Source organism: Acanthochromis polyacanthus, chromosome 8 (assembly GCF_021347895.1).
Source record: "Acanthochromis polyacanthus isolate Apoly-LR-REF ecotype Palm Island chromosome 8, KAUST_Apoly_ChrSc, whole genome shotgun sequence".
NCBI lineage: Eukaryota > Metazoa > Chordata > Actinopteri > Pomacentridae > Acanthochromis > Acanthochromis polyacanthus.
The window spans coordinates 2826214-2843404 of NC_067120.1; the positions used below are offsets into that span (position 1 = coordinate 2826214).

General features: G+C 42.1%; 3 protein-coding genes across 6 annotated transcripts in view; 1 reads left to right on the top strand and 2 right to left on the bottom strand.

Annotated features, from left to right (window-relative positions):
* srgap1a (SLIT-ROBO Rho GTPase activating protein 1a) overlaps window positions 1–11596 on the bottom strand; it is a 97440-nt gene extending 85844 nt beyond the window's left edge. For 3 of the 4 annotated variants that reach the window (XM_022202302.2, XM_022202326.2, XM_022202318.2), the window contains exon 1: window positions 10848–11596. In XM_022202302.2, the coding sequence (XP_022057994.2) occupies window positions 10848–10911 (64 nt within the window). In that variant the 5' untranslated portion in view covers window positions 10912–11596. The remainder of the gene's footprint in view (window positions 1–10847) is intronic. The other variant, XM_022202310.2, reaches the window with a different exon arrangement.
* zgc:77752 (uncharacterized protein LOC393862 homolog) overlaps window positions 1–17191 on the top strand; it is a 411733-nt gene that overhangs the window by 374737 nt on the left and 19805 nt on the right. The gene's annotated exons all lie outside the window — the stretch shown is intronic.
* Window positions 12197–17054, bottom strand: rxylt1 (ribitol xylosyltransferase 1). The gene is made up of 6 exons (XM_022202265.2): window positions 16828–17054; window positions 16540–16722; window positions 15151–15253; window positions 14704–15018; window positions 14393–14563; window positions 12197–13181 (listed from the first exon to the last, which is right to left on the bottom strand). The coding sequence occupies exons 1-6, from the start codon at window positions 16973–16975 to the stop codon at window positions 12779–12781; spliced, it is 1323 nt and encodes a 440-aa protein (XP_022057957.2). The 5' UTR covers window positions 16976–17054; the 3' UTR covers window positions 12197–12778.

A 17191-nucleotide genomic window follows, 5' to 3' on the forward strand; every position in this document is an offset into this window, starting at 1 on the left:
AGTGGAACGGCTTTTCCAAGAATTGAGAAGCGGCTACTTGCAGTACTGCTCTGCCTGGCTGGTTCCTTCTCAAGAGTTTCTTCACATATAAACATCATTTAAAAAGAGTCTCTCAATAAACTGTGAAAAAATAATAGCCATTGAAAAAAAAAATTCTGTTGGCAAATTAACTAATTCAGGAACTTAAATTTTTACATATAATTGAAGTTTAGGACTAAATTTAGGGCTGCACAGTGAAGTAGTGGTTAGCACTTTCTCCTTGCAGCAAGAAGATCCCCGGTTCAAATCCCAGCCTGGGCCTGGGATCTTTCTGCATGGAGTTTGCATGTTCTCCCTGTGCATGTGTGGGTTTTGTCCGGGTACTCCGGCTTCCTCCCACAGTCCAAAAACATGCTGAGGTTAAGTGGTTACTCTAAATTGCCCGTAGGTGTGAATGTGAGTGTGATTGTGTGTCTGTATATGTAGCCCTGTGACAGACTGGTGACCTGTCCAGGGTGTCCCCTGTCTTCACCCGAGTCAGCAGGGATAGACTCCAGCACCCCCCGCGACCCTAGTGAGGATAAAGCGGTGTATAGAGAATGGATAGACTAAATTTTGTTAAAATTTGGCAAAAAATCCCTCCTCAGGAGACACTATTGCCAACCAGTCAACAAACTTGTGTACAGCTTCAGTCACACAGTAAATAAGGTTGAAACTATAACTACACCAGCACCAGCTGAGTACATGTGGACTAACAGAACGAGCAGAAATGTGGAGAGCGATCGTCTGAGCAAAAGGAACAAAATCTGCCGATTGTTTCATCAAGCTAACTTCAAGCATCTGTTCTTAGAAGCACTGAAACATCAGAGCAGTTCTGTAGTAAACATACAACCTTGTCTACACTATTCTCAACTAATATCTTCCCATTCTGTTAAAAAAAAAAAAAAAATCAATCTGTCCACAGGATTATCGTTTTACTAAATATCTCTGTGCAAACAAGAAGGCAAAAACAAATGTTCTAAAAAGCATGGCAGCAAGTTGACATCGGTGAAACATCAGATACCAGAGAGGACTGTTATTTCTTTGTTTATGTGGACTTAAAACCAGGAATGCTGTGGACCAAGTAATATGAGGTACAGCAGAGGCTTTTGCGTGTCCATAAATTGGTGCAGCAACGTCAAGTTAAGCTGTCAAGTTGTAGCACTAACAGACCTTAAGAAGCCGGTGTATATCCTGGAGTGTTGCTGTTTCTGGAGCATGCTCACTGCAACAATCACTTGCAGATTTGAAGTGACATTGTTTCCCAAACTCTATGTTTTACATATCATAAACTGAATATTTTAAAGACCTTCACTTTGAGGGATGTAAAGATTGTTTGCATGTGGATGGGGGGGGGGGGGGGGGGGGGGTCAAATGCCAAGCAGAACTGTGCATTTTCCTCAACGAATGATAGGATCTTCAGCCATTTTAATAAGTTTCCAGACTAATTTGCCAAACACCCATGGCTCTCAGGATGCGCCGAGTGGAAACAGAGACAGAAATGTGCAAAAGGCAATTAAACTCCTCATTTAGTTCCTGTGGCTTCATAATTCTCAAATCAACATGGTCAACTAAATTAAAAGATGACGATAATAATACATGTTGGTAATTTCCAAGAACAGCTCATCCGGTTCCCAGCTACTTCACTGTAAAAAGTAAGTAAACAAATAACTATCTGGCTGTTAAGTATGGGACTGGAAACTTTTTTAGTATTTGTTCGGATGGTCAATGACCGCCTACAATCCCTGCTGCCTACACAACAAGCACACAATCTAAATGAGAGGAGCTGGCAGAGCTGAGACCAGAGAAACCAGGCCAGAGAGCAGAGGTTAGCGGTTTGCTGACCAAAGGGTCAAGGTGTCGTGGACAGAAGGCTGGCAGCAGAGGGTCAGTGGGAAGACAGGACAGACAGAAACTGAATACCAAATAAGCTGCACATCCCAAACATTTGAAGCAGCTTCTAATTAGCCCGTTGCGAGTGTGATTCCAAGTGTGCTACAAATAGTTGATGACTCAGTTAGATTCTCTTCTTTTATCTGACGGTAAACCACAGGAAATAAGAATTTGCAAGAAAATATCAGCCGTTTCGTCGATTGCGTAAAGACCACATGACGCACAGCCTCGTGACAATAAAATTATTGTATTATTTATGGAAAGTGGCTGACCAGTGGAGCAGAAAAACAAGCGGAGTTTTTAAGGGAAAGCAAAACCTTCAGAGATGCTTAAAAGGATAAAAGAGAACTATAAATACGCAGAATAGCTTCATCTTCATCCATCATCTTGAGTTTATTTTACTGTTCAACACAGAGACGCTCTCTATGAGGATTAGAGTGAGTGAGAAGAGACATAACGCAGCAATAGGAGGACTTTCTCCTGGTGTGACCACTGGCAACAGGACTCAGAGCCGGGGAGGAACATGGCTGACAGACCTTCATCCGTAAATGGCTCTTTTTTTTCCTTTTTTTATTTCCAAGCACCCCACATATCTGTGGCTGCAACCACAGCTATGGCTCCAGTTTCCATCTCGAGGGAGGGTGGAGGAGAGTTCAGACTAGAGCTCACAAGACCTGCCCGAGGCTGCTCACACCACCACGGCTGCTGCTGCTGCTGCTGTACGCTCGGCCTCCTTCTGCTGCAAACCCACAATGAGCCTTTATTGTGAGGCTGATAAGCTGAGAGCTGAGACCATGGGAAACTCTCGGCAGTTCCTCCCTGCACTGCTAAAAACAGAGATGGCGACCACATTAAACGGTGGTAGACGTTTCGGGGTGCAGCGAGACTCCATTATATTTTTAAAATAAAGGACAGGGGTGTGTGGCGTCTCGACTTTAAGCTATAATCAATCAGACTTCCACGCACAAAAGAGGTGAAGCCTGTAGTTGACATTTTATTGACCACTACTTTTTTATGACGCCTCCCAAACTTCTCCTCAGGGTCCGAACATGGCAGCCGCGCCTCGAGGGGTGGTCCTTGGGTATTGATTAGGAGGTCAGTGGGCTCAAAGCCTGCTGCCCTCAGGTCAGGAGGTCAAGGCAAAAGAAAGGAAAATGGGGGGAAGGGGACGAGGAGGAGTTACGAGATTAGTAAATTAAACTTCTGTTCATCTGTGTTAAGGCTGGACGGAGAAAGAGCGTTGGAGACAGTGGGTGAAGGGAGGGATTGTTGTGGAGATGTGTGAAACTTTACATTTTATGTGTCCCATTTATCAAAATCATAAGGATGTCGGAGTTGCGGTTTTTGTGAATATTGAGGACAGAAATGAATGACTGTAGCCGTTTCGGAAAAAGTCTGAGCCAATTTTATGGCCTCTTTATGTTAATATCTTACACATGTATCGCAAAAAACTACAATGCTTTACGTTCTAAAAAGCAGTTTCTACATGGAAGGTTAAATGTTGCTTTTTTTGCTACAATGTTTTGTCGTTCTTGATCCAGAAACAACAAAAAGTTCTTGGATGTGCATTCTGTTCTTGTTCTTTCAGGTTGTGCATGGCCTGGACATGAGGTCTGCAACTTCCATCAAAGACAGCGGATAGTTCACTTCAAGGATAATGCATGTCTGAGAATGGGTGCGTTTATACATTTACTATAGACTTAAGCAAATAACAATAATTATGTGCATTTCTTCAACATAATAACTCACTAATGTAACTGGGCTTGTCTTTGACAGGTGCAGGAAATACAGACGAGGCTTGACTTGCCAGCGCGATATTGTTCGTCAACCCTGCCAAACATTTGATTGTTTTGAATTACATTATTTCAGGAATGCCGGGAAGGACGCCAGCTAAAGGCAGTCAGAGTTAAGAGCTACACAGGCACAAGTGAAGGCTCAGGATCAGATGAACACAGTTGTTACTGGTTGTCTCAATTAAGTCAAAAAAGGTGAAAGGTTTACGTTTCTCTTCCTTAGAGGAGAACTAAGGTTTATTACAAGTTTTATTCCCATGCGTACGGACCTTTGGTTTACAAGTTATGATAAAAAAGTTAATAACTGCTGAAATCTAACGATGCGTTAACCTGCAGTAACCTTTGCTTTCTCCATAGGATGGATCCTACTGCTGTACTGCATCCACACAAATAAGCATTTTCAATATACAGATTATGGTAGGAGCACTTACAAAGGTTTTAAACTATTTACATTACCCAAAAATCTGAGCCTATATAAGACAAGTTAAGTTTAATATACAGGATTATATGTTAGTCTGCAGACACAATGTGCTGTTGGGGGAGTCACAGAGGACAAAGCAAAACTGTTTTCAGAACTACTTCAGTAAAATAATACATATTGCGGTCATACCTCGGTACCTAAATCAAGAGACTTTAATAAATCTGTAGAGCTACTGAACAAACCGAGGGCAGTTTCATGCATATAACCCACCTAAAACACAGCTTACATGCTTATGTGGAATAAAAGCTGTGTCTAAGGTGACGCTTTGCTCCCAGGGACTCACTCCAAATGCAAACTTGTGTCAAATGTTCAATAAAATTCAGACTCACAGATCAAATTATTGCTGTGCTTTTGGAAATAACTCATCACACAAAACAGTGGTCTGTCTGGTGGATTTTTGGACTTTAGTTTGACATTATTTTATTTATACGTTGTAGTCTGTTTCATCCATCCTCTAACACTTCATTTTTGTATTGTTGTCTTATTTTGCTTATCTGACGTTTCTTCAGTCTCTGTTCCCTAATTAAGTTCCTTATTTATAGCACGATCTACTGTGGGGAATATTGTGGAGAATTGTTTTCATTTCGTTTGGTTTTGTAAACTGTGCTATAGTCTGTATCTGTATAAAAAGTGCCATACAAATAAAACCTGATTGAATGACTGTTTTTTGCCAATATTTACCATGTTTTCTATCACCGCCAGTTACTCAAACTGAGTATTCAGTTTATCTTGTAACCATTATATCACAGAAAGAAGTGCAAGTCCAAGGAATGAGAAGTCAGCCAGCTGTTAACTTAGTTATGTCTAGAACAATCACAAACTTAATGTGAGTCGGGTAAACTAATTAAATCCTCTCAGAACACATCACTGGCTGACCTGATCACTTACTGACTCAGCATAGAAATTAAGGTCTTTACAAAGCATTAGGGTTCCAGGAAAACAGTGTAAATAAGAGTCCAGGTAACATCTTGAGGCTTTTTTATTGGGAGTAGAGTGACAAGATCCCACAGGGCTAAGCTCCAGTTCCCAGAAGCGGTGATGAGCATCTGAGCCAATAAGCGAGCCGCAGCTTATTAACACATCGTCGTGGATTCATAAAGCACGAAGCCAAAGCAGCAGATGTGACTTTGTTTACGTGAAGGCAGGAAACAAGGACCAACAAGACACTTCACTGAGAGAGTGTTTGCACTCATCTTCAAAAGCTTTCACCGCCGCTAAACGTATAAACGGCTTACAGTGCGTCCAGCAGATGAACCGGCTGAACACACGCAGACGAAGATTAAAACAAGTCACCCAAGTCTGAGCTTACGCCCTCCGTCTTCACTTATTTCTGCACTGACCTCATGGCGTCCTCTCCCATCCCCCAACCTCCTTCCTCCTTAATCCAGCAGCCCTACTGGGTGGCAGGCAGCAGCATGGCCTGATGGTCAAACTGTGTCTGTCTGCCTTCCTGTCTGTCTGTCTGTCCATCTGCTGGGCCCCAGCAGCACTTCAGAGGAATTAAAGTTGGCCAGAAAGCAGCCAAGATCCCCCATTTCAACATTTATTTCACTTTTTAATCTCAGTTTTGACTCCTGTTTTACTTTCTCTTTCCATTTACACCCTGTGCTTCCTATTAGCTAATGCAGCTTCACGTTGAATCTCATCCAGCTCATTACCAGGCGCCAACATCACCAGCAGAGAGGGGAGCAGCAAAGTAGAACAGCAGCAATTTAGTTTTTAAAATATGTTACTTTTCAATTTACACATGATTCCAGCACAGTCCAGACAGCCTACGTCAGGGTCATTTTGAGACGAAACTGAATTAACCGCGAGCAGAGACTGTACACCTGGTGACTTGTTTGTGTGGTTTTCGAGGACACGGCTGCATGGAGCTTTTATTTTTTTTTTGGAGGAGCGTGTTAAGGGTCGGGGCTGCAGTAATGTCCTGGTGGCCTTTGTGGCTACAATGAAAAGCCCAGCAGGCAGCGTGAAGCCTTGCTTGTGCTCAGCAGAGTTTATTAAAACCCGCAAAAAGGGTGAGTGGCCACAGATGGTGCTGTCAATAACAATTCACCCGGCCGTGCGAACCCACGCTCGTGCTCAAACGCCACACCCAGTGCCATACCGCCGCGTGGAAACACCCCACAGACACACCAACAGTTAAAGAAGGAGGGCTAGTAAAAACAGATGGTAAGTGTGAGAATGGATGTGTGATGCTGTGGAGAAGTACTCCAGGAGGCTTCAGAATTCCATTAGTCTTTCAACCTCTAACCTCCATCAACACCTCTGAGATGCTGCAGAGATGGAGAATGTGTTACAACTCAACTGCTCCACAAGACACACAACATAGCTGCTTTCATCGCACAAAAAAAGAAAAAAGTGGCAACTTCTCTGCACCAAGAAATAACTGTTTACGCTAAATAATTAGCTAAATCCAGATGAAAAGGTAGAAAGAAAAGAGAGGTAAGCAGCTGTAAATCAGAGCCTTTGCATGCTCAGAGAGGCACTTCATGGCACGACTCCTTCCGACTCGCACTGGCGTTAAGGAGACAAAATTTGACCGTCACATAAAGGTCAGGACATAAAGACAGCTGGCTTCAGATCCACTCACACGCTAAACTCACCACTGACAATATTTACCGAGCAAGAAGGCAGAGGTGACATGAGGACGGAGTCTGACAGCTGCTAATTTTAAAGATCATTCTATTTTCTTAGTGCGTCTGTTGGACATTATCAGGCATTACTCAGAACAATCAATCAGTGTTTCATGAATCTATTAGCCAATTGATATAATCAATTATTAACACATTTAAGTTACATCTCAAGCTGCATGAAAGCTGGTTGTCAAATATGATGCTTCTCTTTGTGTCATAATAGCAACGACTTATCGATCACGCTTTTTTTTTGATAATTGATTTGGGAAATCGTTTATTAAAACCAACCTGAAATCCTCTGAATCCAGAGTCTTCAAGTTTAATATTCTCTGGTTTCTTTACTTTTCTGATACTTTATAGACCCAACAACTAATTGATTACCTTTGAAAATAACTGAAACAATCCTTAACAATCTCCGTGATCAAGAAATTGAGGCGTAACATGTTGGGCTTCCTGAAGTTGTGATATTTTTATGTTATTCAGTACACAGTTATTTAAATTGTCCAATAATAATAGGGCTTCGACCTGTGGTACACTTTTAATAAGAACTTCTGATGTAAAACGTGTTATTGGCTGCTTTATGTATGCACAAAACACTGAATTTAATGCTGGAATGAATAAAAGACAATCAAAGGAACCAAGGACACATTTTTGGGTTCCATCAACAAAATCACTTTTCGAGTGAATGTTCATATTTCTATTCCTAAATGGACTATTTGTTAAAGTGCTCTAATATTTCTAGTGTTTCATCATGTGATTTCCCCCCCAGCAGGATGAGTTAGGAGAATCTGTTTAAATAAAGAAAAGGTGGCTTCAGCGGACCCGTCTGGTGACACGCTTGATTTATTTCACTAAAAACCACCAAAGACTGATTTAAAGCAAAATTACAGTTTTGATTCTGCAGATGCCACATATGCACAACATCTGGAATTGGCAACACATACATCCACACCTTCTGTCTTGCAATTGGACAGTAATAATTGCCCCTCTTAGTGATGCAAGTAAACTGAATGTACTTCAAACCGCAACAAGACAAATCCTATAAACGTGAGAGATATCGAAGACCACACCACCTCTGAGCAGTTTCCTGCCTTTAATCCTTCTGCATACAAACATGGAAGCACCTCTCTGTGTGAGTATGCAGAGGCGCGGATTTAGAACAACAGAGGAGGCAGGTCAAAGGGCAACTTTTCTAATGATCCAGGAGAGGAGCCCCGTCAGAGACTCAAAGGGATCCTGCCATCTGAGTCACGACCCCCAAGCCACAAACAGAAAGCCACACTCTGACATCAAACCAGTACACAGAGGATGCCAACGTGCCCACAACCTTCCCCTCGCTGGTTTAAAATGTCTTTAATTGACTGCAACTGATGTGCACAAACAAATTCCACTGTCTTAGCCCAATCTCCTTAATGTTTTTGTTTTTCCAAAACAAGCTGAGTCTTGATGTAGATGCCAATTCTTAGCAATTAGCAAAAATTAAATCCCCATGCTACAGAGATTTTCTCAATAAAAGGATAATTTCCTTCAATTGCCAAAATGGCATCCATTTTAATTTCATCTGTGGGAGGTAAAAAAAAAAAAAAAAAAAAAGGCTGTTGGAGGGTACTTAAGAAGTGAATGTCAGCTGAATGACGAGCCGGGCCTGAGAATAGTCGTGTCAGCCATCGGAGGAAAGCCTTCAGACAGACAGCCACCATAGAAAACGACATTAAATACCTCACGTCGACTGACTTGAATAGCAATCCCACTCAGCACAATGTTGCTGCGGTGAAAAATATTGAAAAGAGAGCAGATATAAAAATGATGATTCCCAGGAGAAGAATGTGAATAGTTGGTGTAAATAAGCTGCTGGATGATTTGACGATGGGAAACGATGACGGTGCACATGTCTGCTGTCAGAATCAGGCCAGAGGGCTTCAGGCTGCAGATAAGTGTGGTTATGTAAGCTGAAGCAAAACTGGCCCGCTAGATGTTTGTCAAAATATTGTGAAAACATTCCTTTCCTTTTTAAAAAAAAAAAAAAGCTGTGAGATGAGCAGAATGCAGGGCAGAAGATCAAACATCAGCTCAAGCTGTTTCCGGGGCTGTTTGTTGATCTACTTCCTGAGTAATGGATGCGTGTTCACCAGAATGTGCCTGTGGCTGTCACTGGTCCACTGCAGATGTGATCCCACTCATTATCACTGCAAACTCTTAACTAACAAAAGGCTTTACAGCTTTAAAATCAGGAGCTGCTCAAAAACTGAAAAAGACATGTTACTCCTTTTTTTTGGCAATTTTTCCGGGTACCAATTACTCACATCCTAATGAGTGTGGTTGCTATTTTTTCCTAAACAAACAGGCTTTGCATTTCAGGAGTTATTTGACCTACTAAAGAGTCTCGTTGCTATGTTTGTCGACAAGCATAAACACATTAGGGATTGGATGGATGATGGAGTATGTGCAGAAAGTGCAAAAATAAGCAATACAATGTTTCTGGTTGATTACAGGTAAAGTAAATGTACCAATACTTCCTCCAAAATGTGTTTAGCAAAAAAGAAACATCTGAATAAAAAGAGATAACTCTCAAATTGAACACCCACAGGTTATTTACAATGCAAAACAACAAGTACACTACTTTATGCAAATGGCTGCGTGTGATGTTAGCTCCCCACTGGAGCATCCACAACAAACTTCAGTGCTTTAGCCTCAGCAATGAAATCCTCCTCTTCAACAAAACCAAACACCTGAACACTGATTTTACTGACAGAACAGCGTTTCTCAGCATCAGGTTGCTGTTTATTATCCCAAGAGTTCTGCATGATAAATGGGAGGCTTCGTCACGTCTTGTTCAGGATCCCCCATGACTGTGCATCATGCTCTATAACAGGCTCAAAGCCCTTAGTCATCCACACACAGGGAGAAGAAAAGGGGTCCTGAATTACACTCCTTGTAAATGAGGGTCTGTGTTCAGCCACATGCCATCATATAATTCCTCAAGCAGCAGCACCAGACCCGTCTAAAACCCAACCGACCTCTGCTAACCTCCCCTCTCTCCCTCTGTCAGGATCTGAGGCTGGATACGGGGACATGAATAGGTGGTATTTCTGCATGCTAACGGCACTAAAGAACAGAGCTGGCTGGCTGGGGGCCAAATCCCCATGGTTACCCAGGAGCAGTGGCTGCCTCCTTCCTGTGTCCTGCCTGTCTGTCTGGGAACCTACTGCTCTGCATGCATGGGGGACTGGAAGGAGACAAGATAAGTTAGTGTGGAATCATTACGGAGCCTTGCACTCCTCTAAATCACCTTGATGGATCAGGACACACAGCGGTTTTATGCTTTAAAGTGGGTGTGTGGGTTGGTGGCATTAAACAAGACCCAGAGCGGGGATAGAATAGCAAAACAAAAAGGCTCAAACACAAGCAGCAGGTTCTTCTTAAGTGCCCCTGAGCAAAAAACACCAGATCTTTCTACATGCGTGTTGCCTGAACTTGTGCTCCCTCCTTCTCCAGTTGCATAATTTTGTTGTTAAAAGCTGTGGGAACAAAGCGGTGACTACAAAGTGAGAAGAGCCAACAGTAACAGGTTGCATGCACCAGCCAGAGCAGGACTATTAAAATGAACCAGATAGAAGCTGAACATAACAGATGATTTAATGGTAGACAGGCTACAGGACCTCCTCTTTGGGGCAGCCTGCTTTCACGGGCTTTAACTACACAACACCATAAGCCCCTTCTGAACTCTACTAACACTTTTTTGTTTTGCTAATCATGTTTATCCTCTTGTAATGCTGACAGAAACAACACTGAGCTGCAGCAGGCCTGGCAGTAATTTTACAGAAATCCAAGTTATGAAGATTGGAGATGTTCAGGATAGCAGAGAACGCCAGCAGGAGGTCATAATCACCATTCATTTCTAAATGTAAGACACCACCATCAGCGGCTGTGACTCATGCAGGTAGTGATGAACCAGCCTGCTCCCAATTAGTTTTTTCTTCTTCCCCTCAGTGCTCCCAGTGAGAGAAATATTTCACCCTCCCTTACCTTTGACTTGACTCTCGTACTCCGCGATGATTTCTTTATCCTTTTTGAACCTCGGCGTGGACATTTTCTGTCTTCCTGCGCCCGAAGCTTGTTGTAAAAACTTCTTGGTAAAAGAAAATGTTTGTCAACAAGCCTACAGCAGCCGACGCATCCCACACAGGACGGGAAAATGAACGCCAGAGGAAGAAGAAGAAGAAGTGGGAGCGAGACAGAGCAAAATGAGTCTCAGAGAGGATTTAACTCTGCAACAAGACTTGGGAGCAAGAAGGAGAAACGCTCAGCACTTCATTGTTCCTCTTCCCTCCGGGTGGTAAAGCGCTGGATACACACCAGGGCCAATGCGCAATCCAGCTCCAACCAATGAATCCCACCTCAACTATCGGAGTCGGCACGGCGCGCAACAGCACCGCTGCTGCTACCACAGAAGAAGAAAAACAAGTTTCAGGGTCTCCGTGGTGCGTTTTTCACCCAAGTAGTGCCAACAAGCGCTCCGAAAGTCGACTTGAGTGTGTGCGCCTTTTGGGGGTAGCGATTTCCAGTTTGTGACCCGCAACACGCTTTCTTTCCCACCCCCCTTCGGTCGCTCTCCCTCGACGGTTTCTCTCTGTTTCCCCCCCTCCTGTAACTCCCAGCAGGCTCCGAGGCAGACAGATCAGGCAGGCCGACTGCAGCAGCTGGAAGCAGACAGGGAGAGGAGAGGCAGGGGAGGGGAGGGATCTGCACAGCTAGTGGACACCAGTGGACTGACACTCCTGAGTCCTAATCTGGAGCCTTTCTGTCCATATTAGTCAGCTGCTGGGACACACTAGTTGCGCGTAATGGGTTTTCTTGGCATTACGCATAATAAAAAAAAACACACATTAGGGCCAAAGTGATTAATTTCGTCCACTATTACATTAAACATTTGGGCTTTTGCATTCAATTAATCAAAAGTAATGAACCTGTAGGCATTTTTTCTTAAAATGTAGACATTCAGTGCTGTGCCAAGCGGGATTAAAGGTGTATTTCAGTTCCACAGCTGCAGAAATCCATTAAAATTCCAACCAGGAGCCCCATATTTCCTGGTTACACCCATACTCCAACACAGTGTACCCTAACTCAAATATATTTTATTAACTTCCTTACAGAGTATTTCAAAAATACAGTAAAAGATATATTATTGGAGGCATCAACATGTTTCCTCTCAGTTATATGAATGCATGACTTGATCTGTGTTCATAGTCAAAAGTTTTCCCCTTCAATATTTTCTCAAACTTCAAAAAGCTTGACCAACATCCCACCATCCAGAGTTTTATCTGATCCACAGCGCCATCTGCAGGCACAAGAAAAAAGCACAAGACAGCTGCACATTTCTGTTGACAACATCCCATTTTATTTTATTGCACCGTCTGAGAAAAACAAGAACCCATGCAGCACAGCACTGAAATAAATAGAACAAAAACGCTTTCTTTTATTAGGTTTTAACCAGAAAAAAGCAAGACATGTCACACCAACCACATCCATTTGCAAGCTACTCACAATACAAAATATATTTAGAGTATGCACCGTTTTCAAAGGCCTAAAAACACATTTTCATCTCATTCTACACGTAATGTTTAGTGTTTTCTAAAAATCACAATTTGAAGTAAGTAAAAACACAGATATAAAACATACTTAAAGTAAAACGTGAGCTTTAAAATGCAAAGGCAGCTTAAAATTTGAGAGAACTGTAAACATTTAGATGATAAATACAGATAATGCCACGGGGCCTTTTACTCGTTAGTAATGGCAGCTTTGACAACATACATAAATGGTTTTATAATAACCTGCACCAGAATATCACACTGAACATCACCAGGATCACTATGCCAGTAGTACATCACATTTCTCCACAGAAACCACAAAATAAATAGAATGAATGTTTACCCTGTTGATATTTAGGAGCACCACGCTCAGCCGCTTTTAAAGAAAGTCTCCTCGATGACCTCGGTGAACCTTTCCTTCATCTGCTGACGGAAGCCGGAGTACCACTCCAGCAGCCTCCTCCTCCTGTCCACCCTCTGCTCCTGGCTCATCACTCTCTCCCGCTCCAAGATAGCCGGCAGTTCCTTCCAGTCGCTGATGAAGATGAAGGGAGCTCCTGCAGCTTTTAGCAGACGTAGCGGGGAGCTGGGCCCCGCTGCACAGGTCCCAGGGGTCAGAACATCTTCCACCACGGGCACCGAGCCATAAGAGCAGGCCTCGTAGATGCGGTAACACTCGGTGTTGATCCCGACGGGACAGAGAGTGAGCTCACTCTGGGCCAGAGCTGTCTGATAGCGTCTCAGACTGTCTGCTGTCTCCTGAGGGAGCCACCTGAGGCACAGGGGGAGGAAAGAATACTTAAGCCAACAGTTTAAGCTGCTGTAATAAATATACTCCAGTACAGTTCCATTAAAGCAAGTCATCGTTATCTCACAGTAAAAGTCCTAAAGAATAAACTGAAAATCTATTCATAGAATAGGGAGGGTTTCTTGACATTTTTACTATGTAAAAATGTGCAGTACTGTGATAGCAGCAGGCAACAGCCCATAAATCACAGTGAAAACACTGAAATGGGAGACATTATAAACACGGTGTTCCTCACCACATAAGGGGATGAGACCCAGTCTAAGGACAAAAATGATCTACACCCTCTAAGTTTACAGAACTCACTGTAAAGTTCAAAATAAGCTGCACTTGAGTGTGTTTGGGTAAAATTTTACATGAGCTCATATCTTCATTACGGCTGAAACTAATGACTACTTTCACTGTCGTTTAATTTGCTAATATTTCCTCCATTAATTGAGTAATTGTTTGGTCTATAACATGTCAGAAAATGGTGAATAAGGTCAATAAGTGAATCCCAAACACCAAAATGGTGTCTTTATATGTCTTGATTTGTCCACATCCCAAAGATTTTCATAGAGGAGTGAAGAAACCAGAGATTACTACAATTTAAGAAGGTGGAATCAGATCATTTTGACTATTTCCCCTTAATTAATTACTCACACCAATAAAATACTAACTACTAATGAATCTTATTTCTTTGTGGATCACTGAGCGACCTCCAGAAAAAAAGTCTAATCACTAGCACTTGATTATGTTCTTCATAAAGCTAAATAAAATAAGGCCTTACAGTGAGTGTATTTTATGTTTTTACTCATCAAAACGCACCATTTACTCGTGTCACCAGGCAGAGAAAAATCCACTGATGGATGTTTGGGTCGATATGGCATGCAGTGTTAGAGCCTCTGTGTTAATAAATGTTATTTCAGTTGGTAAAATGTGATAAAATGTCTTGAATTTCACCTCACAAAGCATTAAAAATACATTGAAACATTCTGATGTCTCATTAAGCCTGAGTCGTCTAATGGCAGTAACAACAGTTTTACAATAAGTTTGTTATAAAGGGCTCAGTGAGAAGTTTTTAATTTTATCATTCCAAATATTTTTATTTTTGTCATTTTTTTTACGTGTTACAGCCACTCAAACAAAACGTAAAGGTTTAACACTTCAATACACAGTAATATTGAAAAATGACTTACTTTTCTCTGGCAGCAGTGATGCATTCCTTATCCAGGCCAGAATGTTTAAGTACATGCATGAGTGTTTCTCTAGAGGAATTTTTGTAAACTGTTCCTAGGAAGTTGCAGAGGTATGGCCGGTTGGAGGTAATCAGTTGGGCATTCGGCCTGATCATAGGAAACTGCCTGTATCTGCACAGAGACAACAACAAAAACACAGCAATATGATACAGTGTCATTCATTTAAAAATACAACCTCAGATAGTTCTTTGTTTTCATGTTGACCACTAACAAAGCACACATACACACAAGACTACTGAGAGATTACATACGTGGCAACGCCAAGGGGCCACTGGAAGACATCCTTGTCATTGACCCAGGGGCTGTCGTACACTACAAACAGCAGGTCCACAAAGCCACCATTCCTCTTTAAGTGCGGGCTGATCCACTCGTTCTTGCAGTGCTCATTGCCCAGCAGGACCACAGCAACATGAGACACTGTGTGGGACTGTACCAGAGTCTGGACGTGCTCTAGCCACCGTGTGGAGTAAGCAACTTTCTGCTGCTCGCGACCATTGAGAACCAGAACCAGGCTGTTCATATCCAGAGGGACGTGACCCTGGACCACAGCAGGACCTGTGTAGAAACTAAAGACAGAGAATGAGCAAGGAGAAGTCAAACAGATGTTTTGTGCTGTTGTTATATGAATGGAGTATCATGCAATTTCAAATTAAAATTACATGCTTGGGTTTTTCAGCTTCCACTGTGTGACTTGTTACCTGAAATCAATCTTTCCTGTCTGCAGCTCGCCCTCTCGCCATTGTGCTACCTTGTCAGTAGGGTTGAGGGGTCCATCTAAAATGTGTTCCCAAAGGTAAAGCCCTGAGGAGACAAGCTTCAGTTCAGTATTTGCTCTATAACAGATAAAAAAAAAAAACCAAAAAACAATGGAGAATATTTCCACACAAGACACCATCAAAAGTATAACTGTCAGACAAGGTGAAAGATATGAAGTTGTAAACCTTTTGCCACAAGAGTTCTTATCAGATGTGCTGCAAAACGCATGACATGATGCAGATAAATAGTGAGACTGGGCTTATGCAATAGTTGCACCACTGAATAGCCACACCTTGTGTATATTAAAATGCATCCTTTGCTGATTTGCTAACTGCATTGCTTCGACACCTGGAAAAAACAGTGTCCATGTGTTTCTCAGTTAGGAAATCAAGCCAACAATATCTCAGGGTTGCACTTAAATCTCCATCTAAAGAACATTACAAAAACAGTTAAAAAGAAAATCTGAACTTCTTTACGTTAATCAAAAATTATATTCTTAGGAGCCCTACTGTGCATGCACACTACGATCGCCTCCCATATCTCATACTGTCTGACAGTTTGGGCTAAAGCAGCCCCATCTACAATAAAACACAAAAGTTACAATCAAGCTCTGAAAATTAGGGAGAAAAAAGCAATTTGGTGGCATCAGTCTTATTTTTTTAATACAATTTACTGAGTTTTTAAAGCTTCATCGATCTTTGTTTCATCAAAGACAGGACAGCAGCAGGGTCACTAGAAGCTCCACCAACAATAAATACAAAACATCTCACCGTAGAACTACATTTGGACAGACAGACTTTTCAATCAAAGGCTGTCACATCTGGAACACATTACTAAACGAAATTAATATGTTTGCAGATTTTTTTTTTTTTTTTAAATACAGGAAAAGCTCAGTATTGGCTGAAAGAAAAACAAGAAAATACCCACCTATGACATCTATAAGGTCCGACTGACTGTGGATTGTGTCATTGTGTGTTTTCTGTGTGTGTGTGTGTGTGTGTGTGTGTGTATGAGATGCAGTTTATAATGTTGTCTGTGCTGTTTTTATCGTTGTTGTTTGTCCTCTGTCCACTTTTACTGAAAAGCCCAGCCAGGGACAGGAGTTGAAAATCTGCTTAACCATTTGATGCACAAAATGTGTCAAAAGTGACCCATTTTCCACTGAATATGGATATCTATTGACCCATGTTGTGCATCAAAGTGTTATAAACCCCATATGCAAGACATCCGATGTGTTTAATGTTAATTGCATGGTCTCTGGTCAAATAAATAAATATGACGACAGTTCAGACCTCCTATGCCGGATGTGATACATTTATACCATAACTTACCAATGGCAGCTTTCCCCCAGATCTGAACCTTGTATCTTTTGGGTTTGTTCTTGTCAATCCTGCTCAGGTGCTGTTTGAAGGCCTCCCTCTTCTTGTTCAGAGCAGAGTTGTACTCCACCTGCTCATCCTCCCACGGATTCCACTCGTCCGCAACAAAGGGAGCACCGCCATCTCTGACACCACCTGCAAACACAATACACGGCTTCTATCCAGTTTGTTTGCGTGACAAATCTTTAATAATTTTCTATCGAGTCGTATTCTTTTTTAGCGGCCTCTCATTGAAATTACCCGACGGAGCTCCTGTCTCCTTCTTCACCACCCTGTGGACGCGGGATATTACTTTGGTGCTGAAGAACACATTATACGCGGCGTAGAGTGAAAATGCCACATATGCGAAAATAATCAGAAGGAATAGCTTTCTTTTTGGTATTTTCATCTTTATTTTCTGTATTTTCTCAGGTTACCATTGTGTAGCTCGTCTCCGCTATTTTGTGCGAGGACCCTTGTTTACATCACAAGGACCCTTGACATAGCTGTCTCGCAGAAACGCCTGTACTAAAATTTCTGTAAAATTCCTGTCATTTGTGATTTAAAAAAATTAACCCCATCTGTCAATACTAAAACGAATAAACAGTATAGCTGTGTGTAATTT

Coding starts and splice junctions, on each gene's coding strand:
- rxylt1 (XM_022202265.2), bottom strand. CDS start 16,975: ATGAAAATACCAAAAAGAAAGCTATTCCTTCTGATTATTTTCGCATAT. Junction 15,254..16,539: donor CTGGGGGAAAGCTGCCATTG/GTAAGTTATGGT, acceptor TTGTCTCCTCAG/GGCTTTACCTTTGGGAACAC. Junction 13,182..14,392: donor ATCACTGCTGCCAGAGAAAA/GTAAGTCATTTT, acceptor CCTGTGCCTCAG/GTGGCTCCCTCAGGAGACAG.